This window comes from Cygnus olor, chromosome Z, assembly GCF_009769625.2.
Source record: "Cygnus olor isolate bCygOlo1 chromosome Z, bCygOlo1.pri.v2, whole genome shotgun sequence".
NCBI lineage: Eukaryota > Metazoa > Chordata > Aves > Anseriformes > Anatidae > Cygnus > Cygnus olor.
The window spans coordinates 70920890-70941068 of record NC_049198.1 but is presented as its reverse complement, the minus strand read 5'-3'; the positions used below and the strand labels follow the sequence as shown (position 1 = coordinate 70941068).

The 20179-nt window shown below is 39.5% G+C and overlaps 1 protein-coding gene across 3 annotated transcripts in view; it reads left to right on the top strand.

Annotated features, from left to right (window-relative positions):
• PTBP3 (polypyrimidine tract binding protein 3) overlaps positions 1-20179 on the top strand; it is a 59545-nt gene that overhangs the window by 26591 nt on the left and 12775 nt on the right. For all 3 annotated transcript variants that reach the window (XM_040540941.1, XM_040540940.1, XM_040540942.1), the window contains exons 2-6: positions 1163-1238; positions 6858-7027; positions 7920-8066; positions 14827-14991; positions 17994-18104. In XM_040540941.1, coding sequence (XP_040396875.1) covers positions 1214-1238; positions 6858-7027; positions 7920-8066; positions 14827-14991; positions 17994-18104 — 618 coding nt within the window. In that variant the 5' untranslated portion in view covers positions 1163-1213. The remainder of the gene's footprint in view (positions 1-1162; positions 1239-6857; positions 7028-7919; positions 8067-14826; positions 14992-17993; positions 18105-20179) is intronic.

Here is a 20179-nt window from a genome sequence, read left to right as displayed (position 1 = left end):
CTGTCCCTTCTCCACGTAGCTCTGCTCCTTCCTTTGCATTAGATCCTGCCATTCTTCAACCCTTCTTTCAGCTGATAAACATATGAACCCGATTCAGCAGAGAGTTTTGGCAGGTTAAGGGATTGAACCATCTCGTAGAGAATCTCTCAGGCACCAGAGCTGGTGCAGCATAAGCAGCAGGGAATACTGGGGCAAGGGCAATGGGAGCCTCTCCTTCCACCAAAGTGGTAATGAGCTGTCCAGATCAGCTTACTCCATCTTCTAGAACCGCTCCCTTTAGTCGCAACTTTTTCATGTAAATACTGTTACAGAAAAGTGTGGTACATGTTGCAGGAACCTTAACTGCCTTAAGAAATACCTCGTTGGCATTTTGAAGAACTGTCATATGAAGAAGTTGATGCTTGACTGGCATCCTAGAGCAATCATACAGGGTAAAATCAGCGCCTAGTTGCTAGTTAAGTCTGGTGTGTTGGATGTGGCATTTTTGGATGAGGAACCTGTAGTGCTCAAATCTGTTGTTGGTTAGAGCCACAAATTGTCAGTATTCCTAAAGCACATACTTTGATTTTCAATATATATATATATATATATATATATATTTAACTACAAATGATCCACAATCAAGTTCTTTTGGATGACAACTGGGTTTAAAAAGAGTGCTGTATTTGAAAATGTCTTAAGTTAGTTTTCTGAGGTCAGAACAAATGCTAACCGATGTAGTTACGTGTTTATTCGTATTTGGAAGCCATGTTGCATGCAGACTGAGAGCCTGCTGCCAGCTCATTTCTTTTCATAAACATTTGTTATTGCTAATCTTTTAAAACATAAACTGTAGTAGGGTAAGTAATAAGAGAAATAATAAGTGTAACACAGCTGAACTTGTTAACTAACATCTTGAGACAGAATAACTAGTTGTGTGGTTGGCACTTTTTCATAGAATATTCCAAATCACAGGATCATAGAATATCCCTAGTTGGAATGAACCCATAAGGATCATCAAATCCAACTCCTTTTGTGAAAAATAAATTCACAGCAATAGTGGGTAGTGTGTATTAGAAAGGGAACATTATTGGGAAGAATAAATTACAGGCAATGTTAAGTTTTTTATCAAGTTCTTTCTCAATAATAGCTTTTACAGTTAATTTTGTCTTTTATTTTTCAGTGTGGACCTGACGAGCTTCTTTCCTCTGGAGTCAGCAGAAGGACTTTTACCATGAATAATTCTACTCCAGCTACAGGTATATATAAGAGAAAGATTTTTATCATAGTTCTTCTTCAACGACATATATGTATTCTCTGTGATTTTTTTTTAAATTTTATTTCTTTATTGTCACCATTAGCAGCTGCACCAGGTCCTGAACTATATGAAATCTGACTCCAGTCTACTGCCATCAGTAGAAGCACTAAAGTTTACCCAGTGTTGTTTAACTACAGTATTGAGAAACTCTAAAACCGACTTGTTGAAATGGGTCAAGAAATACCGGTTTTCTATAATCATGTTCAACAAGTAGCCTCCTGTAGAGATTCTCAAGTGCCTGCACAATTTTCCTGTAGTTGTGCGTTTGAAATAAATTTGTTTTGCAGTATTCAAGGCTGTCTGGATTATAGAGTCAGAAGATGAATATCATACACTAATCTCAGTTTGGTGGAACATAGGGCACGTTGTGTGGATTTGTGATAAACAGTTAAGCTGATTCCCTTGAGTGTTCTTGTTCATGCTTTCTACCCTACTTCCAGGATTTCTTGAGCAGCAGCACAGACAGTCCTATGATTTATTTCACAGTTGTTTTTCTGCCAGTTCATGTCCCCAGGCGATCTCTCCATGGGTTGAGAGGTATGCATTTTTTTTTGCAAGGGAAGCAGTATACTTTTTTTTTTTTTTTTGATCAAGTGGTTCCTCGGTCTGATTCACCACATATCTGCACTAATTGTTCTTCAGCAGTGTTTTTTGGGAAGAGATAGTGGGAAATTAAGTAGACATGTACAGGATAAAGAAACTAGTTATATTTAAGTGATATGATGGCTCAGTGTGAAGCCACAGCCATGGCTTCTTCAATCATGTTAAAGTGGTGTTGCCACCCAAATAAACTTATGCTTCATGTGTTGAGAAAGATGCAGTAAGTATATTTGGTTACCTGGAAGTTTACATCAGGCAAAAAGCTGAAAGTGAGAGAAAGCTGGGACTGCTTAGTTTAGAAACATTTTCAGTTTATGTGGGTTTGAAGTATTCATGTCCCATGTCTGTATAAGTTAACTTTACTTAAAGTAAATTAATTTACTTGTGACATCTGGGCAATCACCAACCACATGAAGTTTAACAAAAGCAAGTGCTGGGTCCTGCACCTGGGACGGGGAAACCCTGGCTACACGTACAGACTGGGCGACGAGACGCTGGAGAGCAGCCCCGCAGAGAGGGATCTGGGGGTTGTGGTTGACAGCAAGTTGAATATGAGCCAGCAGTGTGCCCTGGCAGCCAGGAGGGCCAACAGTATCCTGGGGTGCATCAAGCACGGCATTGCTAGTCGGTCCATGACTAGTCGGTTGAGGGAAGTGATTGTCCCGCTCTACTCTGCGCTGGTGCGGCCTCACCTCGAGGACTGTGTGCAGTTCTGGGCACCACAGCACAAAAAGGACATTAAACCGTTGGAGAGCGTCCAGAGGAGGGCAACAAAGATGGTGAAGGGCCTAGAGGGGAAGACATATGAGGAGTGGCTGAGGTCACTTGGCCTGTTCAGCCTGGAGAAGAGGAGGCTGAGGGGAGACCTCATCGCAGTCTACAACTTCCTCGCGAGGGGGAGTGGAGAGGCAGGTGACTTATTCTCCGTTATCACCAGTGATGGGACCCGCGGGAACAGTGTGAAGCTGAGGCAGGGGAAGTTTAGGCTGGACATCAGGAAGAGGTTCTTCACTGAGAGGGTGGTCGCACACTGGAACAGGCTCCCCAGTGAAGTAGTCACTGCACCAAGCCTGTCTGAATTTAAGAAGCGATTGGACTGTGCACTTAGTCACATGGTCTAAACTTTTTGGCAGAGCTGTGCGGTGCCAGGAGTTGGACTTGATGATCCTTATGGGTCCCTTCCAACTCGGGATATTCTATGATTCTATGATCTGTCATGCATCAGTGGTCATGGTCCTCTGGAGAGGTCCCGTATGGCTGGAGACTTGCTAATGTGATGCCCATCTATAAGAAGGGTTGTAAGGAGGATCCAGGGAACTACAGGCCTGTCAGCCTGACCTCGGTGCCAGGAAAGGTGGTGGAACAGGTCATCTTGAATGCAGTCATGCAATGTATGTGGGACCACTGGGGGAATCAGGCCCAGTCAACATGGGTTCATGAAAGGCAAGTCCTGCCTGACCAACCTCATCTCCTTCTGTGACCGGGTGACCCGCCTGGTGGATGAGGGAGAGGCTGTTGACATAGCCTACCTAGACTTCAGCAAGGCCTTTGACATGGTCTCCCACAGTATTCTCCTAGAGGAGCTGGCAGCCCATGGTTTGCACAGGTATACTGTGTGCTGGGTTAAAAACTGGCTGGACAGCTGGGCCCAGAGAGTGGTGGTGAACGGAGTGAAGTCCAGCTGGTGACCAGTCACCAGTGGTGTTCCCTACGGGTTGGTGTTGGGTCCCATCCTCTTGAATATCTTTATTGATAACTTGGATGAGGGAATGGAGTGCACACTCAGTAAGTTCGCAGATAACAGTAAGTTGGGGGGAAGTGTCGATGTGCTGGAGGGTGGGAAGGCCCTGCAGAGGGACCTGTACGGGATGGGTCGATGGGCAGAGGCCAATGGGATGAGGTTCAACACAGCTAAGTGCCGGGTCCTGCACTTTGGCCACAACAATCCCATGCAGCGCTACAGGCTTGGGGCAGAGTGTCTGGAAAGCTGTGCAGAGGAAAAGGATCTGGGGGTGCTGATTGATGCTCACCTGAACATGAGCCGGCAGTGTGCCCAGGTGGCCAAGAAGGCCAACAGCATCCTGGCCTGTGTCAGGAATAGTGCAGCCAGCAGGACCTGGGAGGTGATCGTCCCCCTGTACTCTGCTCTGGTGAGGCCGCACCTCAAGCACTGTGTTCAGCTTTGGGCCCCTCACTACAAGAAGGACATCGAGGCCCTGGAGCATGTCTAGAGAAGGGCTACAAAGCTGGTAAAGTATGGTATAAAGTATACTATATCTTTAGTATGACTTCCATAGGCTTCTGCTTGTCTTGAAATAGCATAAGCTTATGATTCAGTAATTTAATAGCCAAAATGTATTTCAGGCTTGTGTAGATAGTATTTTTGTGACAAGCTGCCAACTGACAAGGAATATGAATTAGTACTGAGGTCATGTGGCTTTTATTAATTACCATTGTAACCACTGGTACTTCATAGTGACTTCCAGGCTGTCTAAATGATATTGGACATTAAAATAAGGTAGATGTATTTGGCTTCTAATAAATCCAAAAAAACTGTAGTTATCATTGATGCTTCTCTACTTCATTTTAAGATAAAAATAATCTGAATTAAAAATAATTGAGATGAATTAAAATTAAAAATAGTTGAGATGAAGCTTTCCCTGATACCACTGCCTCACCTGCAGCAGTTTTTCTATGTAGTGGGTCACATATCTAGAATATGTTTTGCATTTCTCAATCTGAGGCTCTTCTGTTGGAAAATGTATTCATACAGTCATGAGTCATGATTTTGATGAACTCCTGTTTGTAAATCCGGGCCCCAAATTTCATTTTGTTCTAAGACTTCTCTAATGTATATCTGTTGTCTGTTTTCACCCGAGTGTGAAATTCTGAAAAGGTAATGGCCTTGGGCATGCTTTAAAGAATTATTGAATTCATTTTGAAGGTTAGATGCCAAAAAAACTGCATGATTATTGTTGTGCATCAAGATTCATATCAGGCAGTAGGTGGAGAAAGAAGTATGGTTTGAAAATGCTGAGGTCTTTATAGCTGGGATGGAATGAGTGCTAGCTTTTATTGTTGATTTAGTGACTTACCTGAAGCTCCACAATACTTAGTATAATTACTCCATTGCCAAAAGGAGGCATTTTAATAGCCCATGAGATTTTTAGGTTAGGCGTTGGTCACTATTCAGAAGCCAGAGGCAATATATGGCAATATATGGTTGCTAATGGGTAGATAGTGAAGTAAAAGATGCACGCTGTACATGCACGGGTTGAAACCGTTCTGTTAAGCACTGGCCTTGTTGGCTGAATGCCTGACCTGAAAACTCCTGTAACACTCAGTGAAGATGCTGAGAGAAAATGCTGTGCTTGCCACTTCGTTCCATTTTGTCACCTGTGATGAGTCAGAGCCCTTATGGCATTACTCCTGCAAAAGACTCTCACCTTAAACTAAAGGCAAAATTCTTCCTAGGTTTCACTTGCTGTTTTATTTAGTCAACCAGTCCTTGGCTTAGTAAAATACAGGGACTTAGTCATGTCCATTTTGAACCTTAAAACTAGATTTAACAAGATGGGACAGGTTGTTAGGCTTTAATAGAAATATATCCTGTCCTGGCTTAGTATTGATAAGTGTTAAGTACCTTTCCCTTTGTCTTAAAATGTCATCCCCTGCAAGTTTGCCACTTGTTCACATTTTCCAGAATGCACACAGAGCACAGGATGGCATTTCTTGATGGAAAAAGCAATGCATAACAAGCTCTTTTGTTATACAGGGAGGGTATTAATTACCCTGACTTATGTACAGAGTAAGACTTGAGTGAAATACTTCTCAGCTTTAGATTGTCTTCAAAACTTAGAGGAAAATATGAAATTACTTGCCAACCTCATACAGATATTTGTTCCTAATCCTTAGGGATTCTCTGGAATACCAAATGAAACACAAGATGTTAAGGTTCTCTCTCTTGCTGGAATGAAGCTGTTTGTAGTACATAATTTATTCATTTTTTTAAAAAGAGCTGTTTCTTAACAAAAGCGGTATACCTTAAGTGGTATACAGTTAGACAGTTTCCATTGGATGTGCTGTCTTCTCTCTCATTTTAGGAAGTTTTTTTCATCAAGTCTCTTAAACCTTTGTATCTTGCTCTAGGAGAACCTATTACTAGGGTGTGTAGTTTGGCTAATGACTTTCATTTTTGTTACTTTAACAGTTATTACTCCATTGTGATAGTTCCTAGAACAACGTGCCTGTTTCAGATGTGGTGTTCTGTTTAAAAGTGCTCCCAAGGTCTCTGAGTCAGTTCCTTGAAATGTAACCATTGGTCGCTTGCCTGTTACAGGATCCAAATAAGCATACGTTGAAAAATAAATAAATAAATAAAAAGCCATTTGCCAAAGTGGAAGACTTTAGAATCTGTACAGATTTCATGCTTCTCTGCTGTGTATCCTTTTTAAAGGCAACTCTGACAAACTTAAGATTATGTGGGACAGCAGGCTTTATTTTTTTAATCATTTGAGGTAGTAACTGAATCTAGTTAAGGAATTAATAATGCAGGAAGATGGGTTGGGAATAAAAACAAATGTGTTACAGTAGTTAGAGTAGTCCCAGTTACTACTGACTTGCACCTGTTCTGTGTAAATAACTTTTTATAAATATGTTACATGCATATTTGGTAAGAAGTTATCAGCCTCTCTGGCTGTAAGACTTCAAAACAAATAAGCAGCTCCTCCTCCCCCCAAAAATACTATCCTTACAGTGGAGATTTGGAACAGCTGAAGGGGGCCTTTTTAACCTGTCCATTGGTTATATACGATCTGTCCTTTCTTACTATTCAGAGAGCTACAGATAACAGTCAATGTCAATACTGAGACAGCAATTTCTCTCTTTTAAGTTTTGGCATTTATACTGCATAATAAGCGTGTCTTGTTTCCTTGTCCATCCCTTTCCTTAAATACTTTAGCTAATGGGAATGACAACAAGAAATTCAAAGGAAGCAGATCTCCATGCTCCCCTTCTCGTGTGCTTCATCTTCGTCAAATTCCAAGTGATGTCACTGAAGCGGAAGTCATTTCATTAGGTCTCCCTTTTGGCAAAGTAACCAATCTCTTGATGCTAAAAGGAAAAAGTCAGGTATGTTTTCAATGTCTTAATTAAAAGAGCAAGGCTGATGATGTCATTCATGTTATATAACCCTTCTGGTATTGCATTTGACTGAAATGATTGCAGTGATGTCTAAATATTTCATTGAGGGCTCAAGATTTTCCTGTTTTCAAATGTGGAAGGATGTCTTGGTATTTAATGCTTTTAATATATTTTTGATTAAATAATTACATAGTAACTTGCTGATAATAATGGTAAACATTTAAACACTTTATGTAAGAATACATAGATGATCAAGAACTATGTTGCCACTATTTAGCTGTGTTGAAATAACCTACTTAATTAAATAAATAACATGCATATTAATTATTTTATGTGAAATAAATTGCTTAAGTTTTTTTTTTATTATTCTTTTAGATGAGAAGGGGTAATTGACATGATGAATGAACACTAAAATCCTAAAAATAAAAGGCATTCATTCATAAATTGAGCACTGGACTGGGTTAATATTGTGAACAAACTGATAGATGTGTTCTGTTCCTACTGCTTCATTCAGTATGTGTATCTGCAACCTAAGCAATAGTGCTTTGATTCAGGAATCTAATAAATTCATTAGCAGTGAATTTTTATTAGGATAGCTTCCCGCATGTCATACTTATTCCACCACTTTTTTAATGAGTGCTGAGAGAGCACATGTCCTTGCAAGACCATTCTCATACATAAAAATCTATTAAGAATATCAAATCAAATATCCCCCACAAACTTGCATACATGAACACATTTTAATGCTGAGCAAATCAGCACTACAATTTCATGTAGTCTTTTTTCTAGTGAGAGTGGAATTGGGAATAAATGATGGTTTGATGCTTTGTTCGTTCCTGTAAACAGAACAGTGTTGAAAACTGTTATATATTTATTGCAGGCTTTTTTGGAAATGGCTTCTGAAGAAGCTGCTGTTACTATGGTGAACTACTATACTCCTGTTACACCTCTCCTCCGCAGTCAGCCTGTTTATATTCAGTATTCCAATCACAGAGAACTTAAGACTGACAATCTACCTAATCAGGCCGTAAGTATAATATTTCCATTTAACAGGGTAAAATTGTACATGACTTGCATTAGTAAATAAGCAGACTACTTTCTACTAGTACTACACCAATAGTCAAATTCTAATAGATTTTTTTTCTGTCAATTGTAATCTAGACAGGAAGTTATTTCAGACAGAGACATCTCAATATTACTGTGGAGGAGCTCAGGTTCAGGAATGTTCATCCCAATGACCACGCAATCCAGTGAAGGTGGCAGGAAGCCTGCATGGATGGATAAGCAGCTTCTGACTGAACTCATACATACAAAGGAGGCATAGAAGAGGGGGAAGCATGGACAGGTGACCCAGGAGGAATATAAAGACATTATCTTAGTACGTAGGAATGTGGTTAGGAGAGCCAAAGCCCAGACAGATTTGACTCTAGCGAAGGATGTGAACAGCAACAAGAATGGCTCCTGAAAGTGCATCGATAGCAAAAGGAAGACTTAGGGCACACATGGGCTTACTGCTGAACAGGGCAGGAGCCTTGGTGACAAAAAACATGGAAAAGGCTGAAGTGCTAGGCACCTACTCCCAGTCTTTATTTGTTAAGACTTGCCCTTGGGAATACCAAGCCACTGAGCCCAGTAGGGAAGCCTTGATTGAGGGAATTGAAGAAGTATCTCATTAGGGAATATTTAAATAAACTGGACAGACAAAAAGTCTGTGTGCCTAATTGGATGCGCTCGTGAGTGCTGGGAGAGCAGATGTCAATGCAAGACCATTCTCATAATCTTGGAAAAGTCATGGCAGCTGGAGAAGGTTTCTGAGTACTAGAAGAAAGCAAATCTCTCTCCTATCTTTGAGAAAGATAAGGAGGAGGATCCAGGACATTTGCTAGTTGGCATCACCTCAATCCCTGGGTAAGTGATGAAGCAGCTGATTCTGGAAACCATTTCCAAACATTCTGAAGACAAGGAGGTGACTGGGAGAAGTCGGTGCAGGTTTGTAAAAGGGAAGTAATGCCTGACCAACGTGATAGCCTTCTACATCAAGATGACTAGTTTGGTAGATAAGAAGAGAGCAGTGTATGTTGCTTATCTAGACTTTGGTAAGACTTTAAACTTTGTTTCCCACAACATCCACATAGACAAACTGATGGAGTAGAAGCTAGATAAGTGGATTGTGAAGTGGTCTGAAAGGCTAAAATAGTTGTAATCAGCGGCATGACGTTCATGGTGGAAGCCAGTCACTAGGGGTAGATACTTTATTGTCCAGTATTGTTTGACATCTTCATTAATGTCCTGGATGATGGGATGGGACACATCCTCAGCATGTTTGTGGACCAGAACTGGGAGGAGCATTTGAAATCCCAGATGGTTGTGCTGCCCTTCAGAGGGACCTCAACAAGCTGGAGAAATGGACAGGAGTCTGACTTAAGTTCGACAGAGGGATATGCTAAGTCCTGCACCTGGGAAGGAGTAGTCCCAGGCGCAACTGCATGCCGAGGCCAAGCAGCTGGAAAGCAGCTAGGCCACAGAAAAACCTGGGGTTGCTGAGGGACCCCAACTTTACCGTAAGCTGGCAATGTGCCCTTGCAGCAAAGAATGCCAACAGCCTCCCACATGGCAGAAGGCAGTTTGCTGTCAGCAGATTGAGGGAGGTGATCCTTCTCCTCTGTTCAACACTGGTGAGGCACATCTGTAGCGCTGTGTCCAGTCCTGGCCTCCTCATGACAAGAGAGACACAGACTTAGTGGAGCAACTTCATCAAAAGGCCTCAAAGGTGGTTAAGGAACTGGAGTGTCTGTCATACAAGGAGAGCCAGAGACAGCTGGGTCTGTTCAGCCTGAGGAAAAGAAGGCTCAGGGATATCTTAGTGATACGGGGCAAATAAATACCTCATGAGGAGAGAGTAAAGAGGGTGGAGATAGAGATGCCCAGTGACAGGACAAGAAGTCATGGGCACAAATTCATATACAGAATAATCCACTGAAACTTAAAAAACAAACAAACAAAACTTTTTGCTGTGAGCATGGTCAAACACTAGAATGTGTTGCTCAGAGAGGTTATGCAGTCTCCATCCCTAGAGGCATTTAAAACTTGACTGAAAACAGTCATAAGCAGCCTGCTGTAGGTGACCTTGTTCTGAAACAAGGGCATTGGAGTAGACGATCTCTGAAGGTACCTTCCAGCCTCAGCTGTTTTGTGATTCTGTTTGAAGCTGTTGAGAGACATGGGGTGCACCTGTCTTCCTTATGTAAAGTGAGACTGGATCCTCAGGCTGTGCCCTATTAGAAAACAAACTAGAAAGGAAGCTGGGAACACTCCGTTAGGTCTTCCAATGGAGATGGATGTATATTTCTGAAAAAGCAAATCTAAGCATTGTGTCTGCGTGGTGGACTTTTTCTTTTAAGTCCTGTGAGTTCTTTAGGAGAATCTCATTTCTCTCTACTAAGAGAGATGGTGTGGTTACAGTAGTGTTTATTACCTACTGCAAAAGAAGTTCCCTGCTCCTTCTGTGAATCTCCCAATATGTATTCAGTGCTGAAGACTCTATTGCTTGCCCCATTCTTTTCCAGAGCACTTCAATTAAATACACTCTTATTTGGGGGGAGGAAGCATTAACCTCTGTTACAGCATTCTGCATGAACCAGGATGGAAGATGGCAGCCATCCTTTTTGCTTTCCAGCCACAAATTATAAATCAAACAATAATGTATGAAGGAAGAAATGCTTCTGGTTCCATCTCTTCATATATTCTAAGAATGTCATGTTTTTTCCTGGGAATTAACAGATGAAATTAGTGAATTCTTCAGAGCTCACTGCTCCTATTGGTTAGAGAATAATAAAAACTGCTTCAAAATTGTGTTTCTGTTTTCCAGTAGATCAAAGGGGCTAGTGCATGGAAGTTACAGATAGTGACTTCTTTCCTGCATATTGTAATCTTCATATTTTTTCCCCCTTTTTTTCCTACAGTTGATAATAATTTCTCAACAAATAGTTATATAACCTTATTCCTTTTTAAGGACATATTATGTCTTGCAGATGTAGAGGTAACTGTTTCTGGTGTTATTTTCCTTCATAAAGATAAATGAACACAAACTGTGTTGAAGAATACAGTATTTGTCTTGTGTCTTTGAGACATCTTTTCATTTGCTTAGGTGCACTGTGAGAAGGAATCATTTTCTAATGTGAAGAAGTCAAAACAGTTCTATGAAGCTATTCCAGATAGCTCTCTGTTTTTAAAAATAAGATAGAGTGTATGAGTTACCGTTTTGTTAATCATACTTGTCAAGTGTAAACTTTGGTCAGGCAGTACCCTACTTCAGGGATTTTGAAGGCTAACAGTGTGAAAGAGCTTTTGTCATGGGATAGTCAAGCCTTCAGTTTAGAAGAAAAAGTCCTCTGTATAAGGAAAAGACCAGGAACTTTCCTCAGTGAAGAGGTTTCTAGACAATCTGATCAGGCTCATGTTTCTGATGATAGGATTGGGAACTGATTTCTGGTCCAAACGTAGTAGGAGATGGTCAAGTATCTAAGTATGGATTCAGTTTGCAATGGCCAAAAACACTCCCTGATGTCCTCTTAAGTGGATTTTAGCACAAGATGAAGGTTTTGCTTCATTTTCATTGAAGCCACTGTCATTTGTCACAATAACAGTTGTATAATTTCAGTTTAGGTTTTGATCTTTAGTAACTACATAGCCATGCTTCACTGAGGGAGATGTTATGGTATTCATGTCCTGTGTGCAAGATAACATTCATAATTTCTCTCAGTGCCTAGAACTATAAAAGGAAGCTCTTAAATGGTGAGTTTATCAATTAGCATGGAAGGTATATAATTTAAAAAAAATCCACATTTAATGTTTTATATTTAGTTTTCAGCACTAGTATTGATCATTGTTACATTCAATACTAAACAGTTTGGGAAAAGGTGATTGAAGAATATTCCCAGAGGGAGCTACTCTAAAAACTAATTGTTCTCTAATTGGACTTCTGGATGAGGTTTCTAACAGAAACTTGACACTAATAATACTGTTTTTCAATGAACATTTATGGTTATGTATAGCAGTTTTAAAAACTGAAGGAGCTTGAGGTATCCTTGAAGTAGCAGTTCTGTGAGTAATTGAGCTCACCTAACAGCTTTTTGCTGCCAAAAGAGAAAGTCTCCTGCTTCCAGCTACATGTTCTATTCTCTCCTTTATAGTGACAGTGCTTGCTGGATTCTTCTGTGAGTGACTCAGTTCATAATGTGCCATTTAAAACAAACAATTTTTCTGGGTTAGTATGTTGAATAGGTTTGGGTTCAGAGGAAAAATGTGTACCAACTCACAGTAACAGTGAGCCATTTGGTCAGCATATTACGTCTTTAAGAACTGCACTTGGAAGTTCAATTTACCTAGAAATTTGCCACCAAATTCATTATTTATAAACTAAACATGGTACTGTGATTTCAGGTGCATATTTTTATGCCTTTCATGGGTTAACCTTGGCTGTCCACCAGGTGCCCACCAAGCTGCACTCTCACTCCTGCTCCTCAGCAGGACATGGGAAGAAAATATGATGAATAAACTCATGGGTTGAGATAATGACAGGGAGATTGCTCACCACTTACCGTCCTGGGGAAAACAGTCTTGACCTGGGGAAGAGTAATTTAATTTTTTGCCCATTAAAAATAGAGTAGGAGAACTACTCCAGAAGAGAGCTCAAGTAGAGTTGGAGAATGATGAGAACTTAAAAAACAAAAACAAAACCATCAACAAAAAAAAAACTCCTAAGCTGACCTTCTACCTGCAGGCCCCTGTCTTCACTCCTGCTTATGCTATCTTTTCCCTTTCCCAAGAGGTGCAGGGGAACAGGGGATGGGTGTTGCTGTCAGTTCATAATGCCTTGTCTCTGCCGCTCCAAAGCAGCGTATTTTCTCCTCCCATCTTGCTGAGGGGTGTGGGGGTGAGAGATCTCTGAAGCCGAAAGGCTGCTGTGTACTTCTAAACAATGATAAAAGTGAACTGATAGAGTGATTTGATGATCCAGTTCCTTGGTGGTTCCAAAGATTGCTGCTTGTGCTGTCTTTGGAAGAAGAAGTCAGATCAGTTTGCCTAACTATATTTTTTTATCTTCTGTGAAGTCTGTCTTCTAGAGATTTGTTTTGCTACAGAGCACAGTTTGCAGAGTATTGTTAGTGTTCTGATCATTTTCTTAGCCTCTGACCTGTATTCACTTGGTATACTGAAATGTTTGTTTCTGTGGCCCTTATATTCTACATGACTTAGAAATACTTCTTACAGTATGTTTTGAAAGAACTTTTGCCATTTGTAAATTTTAACATGAGATAATAGCTCTCAATGGCTTCAGAACGTGAAGAAAACAAGTCTTCAGGACATTCTTTTCACTGAATAAAGCCTGTTTTTTTCCCCTGTTACCATGTCAGTAACAAAGAATCAGGCATACCGTAAAAACTTGCCAATTAATTTTTACATTTGTGTTTCCTTAAAGATAAATATCTTTAGTATTTATATATATATATCTTATATAAATTATAGAATATGATGGGCGCATAAGGATTTTGATTTTCTGTACAAGTGCCGCAAATAGTGATTGCAACAAGTATCACTGTTCATTTCTAATTTGTGCATGCAAGTCACTGAAATCTTGCAAACTTTTCGGTCTGGTAAATGTTATTTGTCTCTTTCCTCATCTGAGATTGCTGGATTGGTTTGTTATCTGCAAAAACAAATAAAATAAGGTGATGTTAAGTGTGTGGTGTATGTAACAGCCTCAGGAAAAATACACTCATATTTGCAAATAGAACAAGGAGTGCAAGAGTCTCCGTGTTTCTCAGCATTTTCAGCTCAGTGTATGATAGTCTTTGCTTTCTCCTATTAAAATTAAAATGGTCCATGTTTAAAATATATGTGTGTATTTCACTTATAATTCTTTCATTTGAATTTTATTTAAATGTTAGAGACTTCAGTCAGGTAGCTGAGGACTACATTACTGACATCCTAGTGTCTAGGCTCAGCCCTGAGGGACAGTTTGTTTTTGCAGGGTTACATGTTTATGGAACTAGATGACATCCATACCCTGTGTCATGTTTAGTCCATCTTCCAAGGGAAGAGTGTTAATGAGATATGGCTTCAAGTCACAACATTATGTTTGGAAAGGAATGTCTCTCCATAGGGCTCTCAGAATTAATCTTGGAGTCCTTTTTGAGGAAAGCCTGTCAAAAATGATTATTTGGAGTACTCAAGTTCCGATGAGGCAGTTTGAGGAGTGAGTTTAAAGGTGTGGGTTCGTTTTTTGCAGCCAATAGCTCATCTAAGAAAACAGAGCAAGGTATGCACCTTTAAGCTTATGGTTGTCAAAACTCAGTTCCTGAAGAGAATGAAATCCTAATAAAGCAGGTGAAGTAGTCTGTGGTACTCTGACTGTTTGGTAGTCCATTACCATGTTACTGTTGTACTGATTTGCTGGAATATACCTCCAGAATGACAAAAGTTTGTAGAATCAAAGCAAAATGTTGCTTATATGGCATTACAAAGTGGTGAGAGTATAACTGAAGAAGAAAGTTAAAATTCTGTGTGATCTGACTTCTTTTAATGGAGGGGGAAGGTGAGGAGGGATGATTTACCTACTAACACAGCATTTTCATAGAAAATGGATAATACAAATGGAATATGGTTTTTAAAAGTTGCATTTTAAAAAGCATTTTACATGCTTTTCTTTGTAAATTAACTTAATTTAGATACGAATAGCTTGTGTGTGTAAGTTAATTGTGGTCTCTGCTGTGTCATGATTTCAGAGAGCCCAAGCTGCATTGCAAGCTGTGAACGCTGTGCAGTCTGGAGGCCTGGCTATTACAAGTGCTCTTGCTGCTGAAGGTGGACTCCTTACAGGTCAAGGTTCTGTTCTTCGAATCATTGTTGAAAATCTTTTCTACCCTGTCACTTTGGAAATGCTGTATCAGGTAATGAGAATTGGTAAAACTAATAGTAAAATCTGTTTCTATGTTGCTGGTGTAATACAATTAACTTTTTTTTTTTAAAATACCTAGGGATCCTCAGTTGTGTATTGCTCATTTTGAATGAGGATTGCCACTTCAAACGTGATTTGTTTTAGTTTAGAAATGTAGGCTTGAACTGGTTTTGCACAAAAAAATAAAAGTAAACAGGACTCTTGTAGTCAGCTATTCATATGGGTTTTTTGTTTGTTTGTTTGTTTTTTGTTGGTTGGTTGTTTTTTTGTGTGGTTTTTTTTTTAGCGTTTCTTTCACTCCCTTGGTTAAGATCACATAACAAGATTTCTATGGAAGCAGCAATAAGTTCAAAGTGCTTCATTGAATTTATGCCCACATTATGAGCTGGTGAAATCTTGGTTGGTATGAACTTGTGGAACAAATGCTTTAGCACTCCTTGTACTAGGTAACTTTTCTAGGTTGCATTATATATGAGCATTTTATATTCATTTTTGTATGTTGATACAAGTGATGTAATATACAAGTATAGTTGTTTGAACAAATGTTTTAAATTATCATCAACTCTTAGAATGTTACTTGCTTTAACTACTGAAAGCTTGGAATAGTGGTAGCTTTCATAGATATGGCTATGAAAGACGTTGCCATAAATTCTGCTTGGTGGTTGTGTTATGCTGTTGAGAATTAAACATTTAAAAACAGTACCCTTAAGAGACTATTTCTTTGTGCCTGAAGGATTTGTCAATACTTTTTTTTCAGATCTTGCAAAAGATTTCATATTTGAATATTTTGTAATTACCAGTAAATTTGTGCAACAGAAAACATGCCCCTAATATGACTTTCCTGAGTTAATGTGATTTAAAATATTGGGAGTCTTTTGCAAAGACCTGTAGTCCTTATTGCTGTATTTAGCACTATTTAGCATCTCAAACCATTGTTACCAACACTTGCTTTTCCTTTTTACTTCTTAATATTTCCTTTTTCTCTATCCTCTCCCTCGCAACCAATACTGATTAACCAGTATACTAGTTGTCACGCTGATGTAGGAATTTGCCTGAGCTAAAATTTTGTTTGTACCTATGAGCCTTGTTCACTCAATAATGTTAGTACAACTTGTATGTCAACTGTTTAGCATTATTAGTGTACACAGAACAACCTGAGAACAAACTTCAGTGATTATGGGAGCTGTACGAGAATAACAGTGCAACAGCAATTTCTGTACCTAACCTTGTGCGTTTTTTTTATCTTTTGTTGCTTTTGACTAAGGAGACAGTGGAAGGAGAAATTCATGTTATTTTACTTTGATATGATTAGTGTTCACTTCAGTGCAGAAAAATTGTATTTTTCAATGTTTGAGTTGTCCAATAACCCTCACTTAACTACTTCTGCAATAGCTCTAGAAAATTAAGCAATACTTGAAAAAGGAACTTAATTGGCGTTATTAACAAGGGACATTATCATCTAATTAAAGCAGCATTTTGTGTGTGATAGATAACTACAGCGTAACATTACTCTGTGTGTTAATGGAAATGAAAATGTTCACTGGTAAGTATAGCCTCTTGTAGAATTAGTCAGGCTGTCAACCAAAGCTTCAATTATATTTTGTAAGTTTTAACTGCTTGCCAAGACCCTTTCACTTTTCTCCCCTCCCTCTCCCCCTCCCTCTCCCTTTTCCCTTTCTCCCCACAATTCACCTGAAAATATTTGTTACAAGAAACAGAATACTCAGTGTTATCTTTGTAGAAACAAAGCTGGTGTATGCCACAGGGTGTAGGTTTAAAAACAAATAGTTATAAGTTGAATTTCATTATCTTAAAAATGTCTACTTGCTTCTGTTGAAATACACATGGAAGCATATGTTCAGAAACTGTACTTAGGCCATACTTTAGGGGAAGTGCTTTGTGAGCAGGAACTCAACAGCTAATTTTAAATTGCTGTGAAAAAAGTTTCTGTTCTGTCTTCCACCACAAAACGATGGCTGCAGCATGAAATCCTGAGAGACTGAAAAAGTGGGCACAAAGGTTAAGGACAGTGTGTCTTGTTTCCATGATTCTAGGCCTAATAGGCTAGCAAGAGATGCTTGTCCTTATCTCTGGCCTTTCTTTCCAGTCCAGGATTAATACTTGTCTGGGGGGTTCTGCATTCCTGACTGCTGTGGTGCTTTGCATCGCTTCTAATAGTTTGTTCTAAAACTGCCAGTGCTTTCCAAACTCTCCTTTCCTGTTTCATTGTTACTCTGGACATTGTTTTTTTGCACTTGCATGATACACCCTAGCTATGCTTTTGTCCTCGTTCTTTGTGGGCTCACTTTTTTATAGACATTGTCATTGTGTCGTGTGGTGAGCGTGTCATGTAGTGAGCGTGTCACGTGCTACATGCCCTCATTCTGAGTGTACATATATTTAGTTTCAACCTTTTTAAATTTTTCTGCAATGCCTTTGTTTGCAGTAAATCAAATGCCATTCAATTGTAAATTAGGGGTAAGTGCCAAACAAGGTCTTTATCTTGCTTCTTTCCTTCTTTGTCTTCTAGTTTGGTCAGCGGGTCTGTGTAATTTATTTGCAGACACATAAAACTACTTAAGATGTATGTTTGGTCACCAAATTTGTAAAATTTGCTTGAAATACAGAATGTAAGGGTATCTTAAAAGGTATTTGCAGTTCCCATCTAACTGACTTGTGAAAATCCGTTTCTCAAAATTGCTTTGATTATCCACAGTTTCTTTGCACACATTGGATAAAGGCCTCTCTGCTCTTAGTTAAAGTTGTTGCTAATTCTTTAGGGGAATTTTATTCTTCTCCCCCATCTTTTGTATCTTTTAATTATTATTTATTGATTTTATTTTTTACCTGAAACAGAATTCTGGTATCACTTTATTTCTGTTCAGGTCTTGCAGAAGAAATCTCTTAGAAAATTACTAAAAGTATTAAAATACTAGTTTTTATGGTGCATAAATTATTCTTTTTTTCTTAAAGTCCATATTCCTTCCTTCTCAGCTTTTCTCTAAATTTGGACCTGTCTTGAAGATTATCACCTTCACAAAGAACAATCAATTTCAAACCTTGCTTCAGTATGCTGACCCAATCAATGCATATTATGCCAAAATGGTAAGTGCAGTGTATTCAGCTGTTTTGTTTTCTTGTGCTCCCTCCCCAAGATAAACTGGTCATTATATATAACATTAGTGATAGCTTGCTCTTTAACTTTCTTACTTCTTGTCATTCTAACACTCTTGCACAAGAATAACTTTGGCAACCCTCATTATTTAAGAGGATAGCACTCTACCATCAACTGCAAACATGAATGTGTAGCACACAGACCAAAATCTTGCTGATTATACCAAATCAAAGATTGGGGCTGTCAGTGGTAGTGAAGAGTGATGGTAGCTATAGTTGTCACAAAAAGCCTTCTCCTTGTCAAACTAAATGGACTATTTTCAGTGAGAATTAATCCTAAGAGTAGTATGATTAAAACTCCAGAGATTGGATGAATGCCATGTTTTACTTGTTTGAATTTCAGTGAGAAATTTACAGTAATTAATGTTTTCACTTTAGATTTCATAATTTTATTGAAGTTGACTTTATTTTCAGCTTCAAAATGGAAAGAACAGAATATTCTTTTGGTACTATTGGTACTTGTACTTTAGTCCACATATTAACTTTCATTAGTGCATCTACCAGGTAAATTCACTTATCTTTAAGTAAATGTTGGAAATTAGTAACTGTAGTTGGGACTATAGCCTGTTTGTTAGCAAGAGCATCTGTACTTAAAGAATGGTATTAATAATAAACAATACCTTATCAGAGATTTGAGGGAAATTCATATGATTACTCAGATAATATAAACTTGACTGAAATCATAATCCTGTATGTTATGGCAAACCAGTGTCTTTTGGGTATTATTTTTTCCTTCACCCACCATGATCAGAAATAGTGTGGCCAGCAGGACTAGGGAAGCGATACTCAGCCCTGTATTCAGTTCTGGTGAGGACACACCTTGAGTACTGTGTTGAGTTTTGGGCACCTTACTACCAGAAGGACATTGAGGTGCCAGAGCGTGTCCAGAGAAGGGTGAGGAATCTGGTGAAGGGCTCTTAGAGAACAAGGCTTACGAGGACTGTTTGAGGAAACTGTGGTTGTTTAGCCTAGAGAAAAGGAGGCTCAGGGGAGACCTAATTGCTCTCTAGAACTACGTCAAAGGAGGTTGTAGCGAGGTGAGGGTCGGTCTCTTCTCCCAAGCAACAGGAGATAGGACAAGAAGGAATCGCGTCAAGTTGCACCAGGGGAGCTTTAGGTTGGATATGGGGAAAATTTCTTTACTGAAGGGGTTGTGAACCATTGAAACAGGTTGCCCCAGGAAGCGATTGTGTCACCATCTCTGGAGGTATTCAGAAGATGTGTAGATGTGGTGCTTAGAGACTTGGTTTAGTGGTGGACTTGGCAGTGCTAGGTTAACAGCTGGACTTGATGATGTTAGAGTCTGTTAGAACCTAAATGATGTTATCATTCTGTGATTCTATAATTCTTTTATGGTTGGTCTGGGCAAAAAATGCTACTTTGATCTCTCTGAGAATAACTACTGTTAAAAGATGGATTTTCATTATGTAAGAGGGATCATAAAAATCTGCAAATTAGTATCACTACTAGTACCTGATAGCATGTGTTAAGTAGGAAACAAGTAAAATTAAAAGCAGAAAATCATAGAACGGCTGGCTCAGGTTGGAAGGGACCTTAAAGATATCTAACTTCCCTGCCATAGGCAGGGACGCCACCCACTAGATCAGGTTGTCCAAGGCCCCATCCAGCCTGGCCTTAAACACCTCCAGGAAAGGGGCATCCACAACTCCTCTTAGCAACCTGATCCAGTGCCTCACCACCCTGTGAGTAAAGAATTTCCTCCTAACGTCTAGGATAAACTATCCTCTTAGTTTAAGACCATTCTCTCTTATCCTATCATTATCTACCCAAATAAAAAGTTGCTCTCCATCTTTTTTATAAGCCCCTTTAAGTATTGAGAGGTTGCAGTGAGGTCTCCTCTGAGCTCTCTCTTCTCTAGGCTGAACGGCCCCAGCTCTCTCAGCCTTTCTTCACAGGGGAGGTGCTCCAGCCCTCTGATCATCTTTGTATCCCTTCTCTGGACCCGCTCTAACAGCCCCACATCCCTCTTGTGCTGGGGGCCCCAG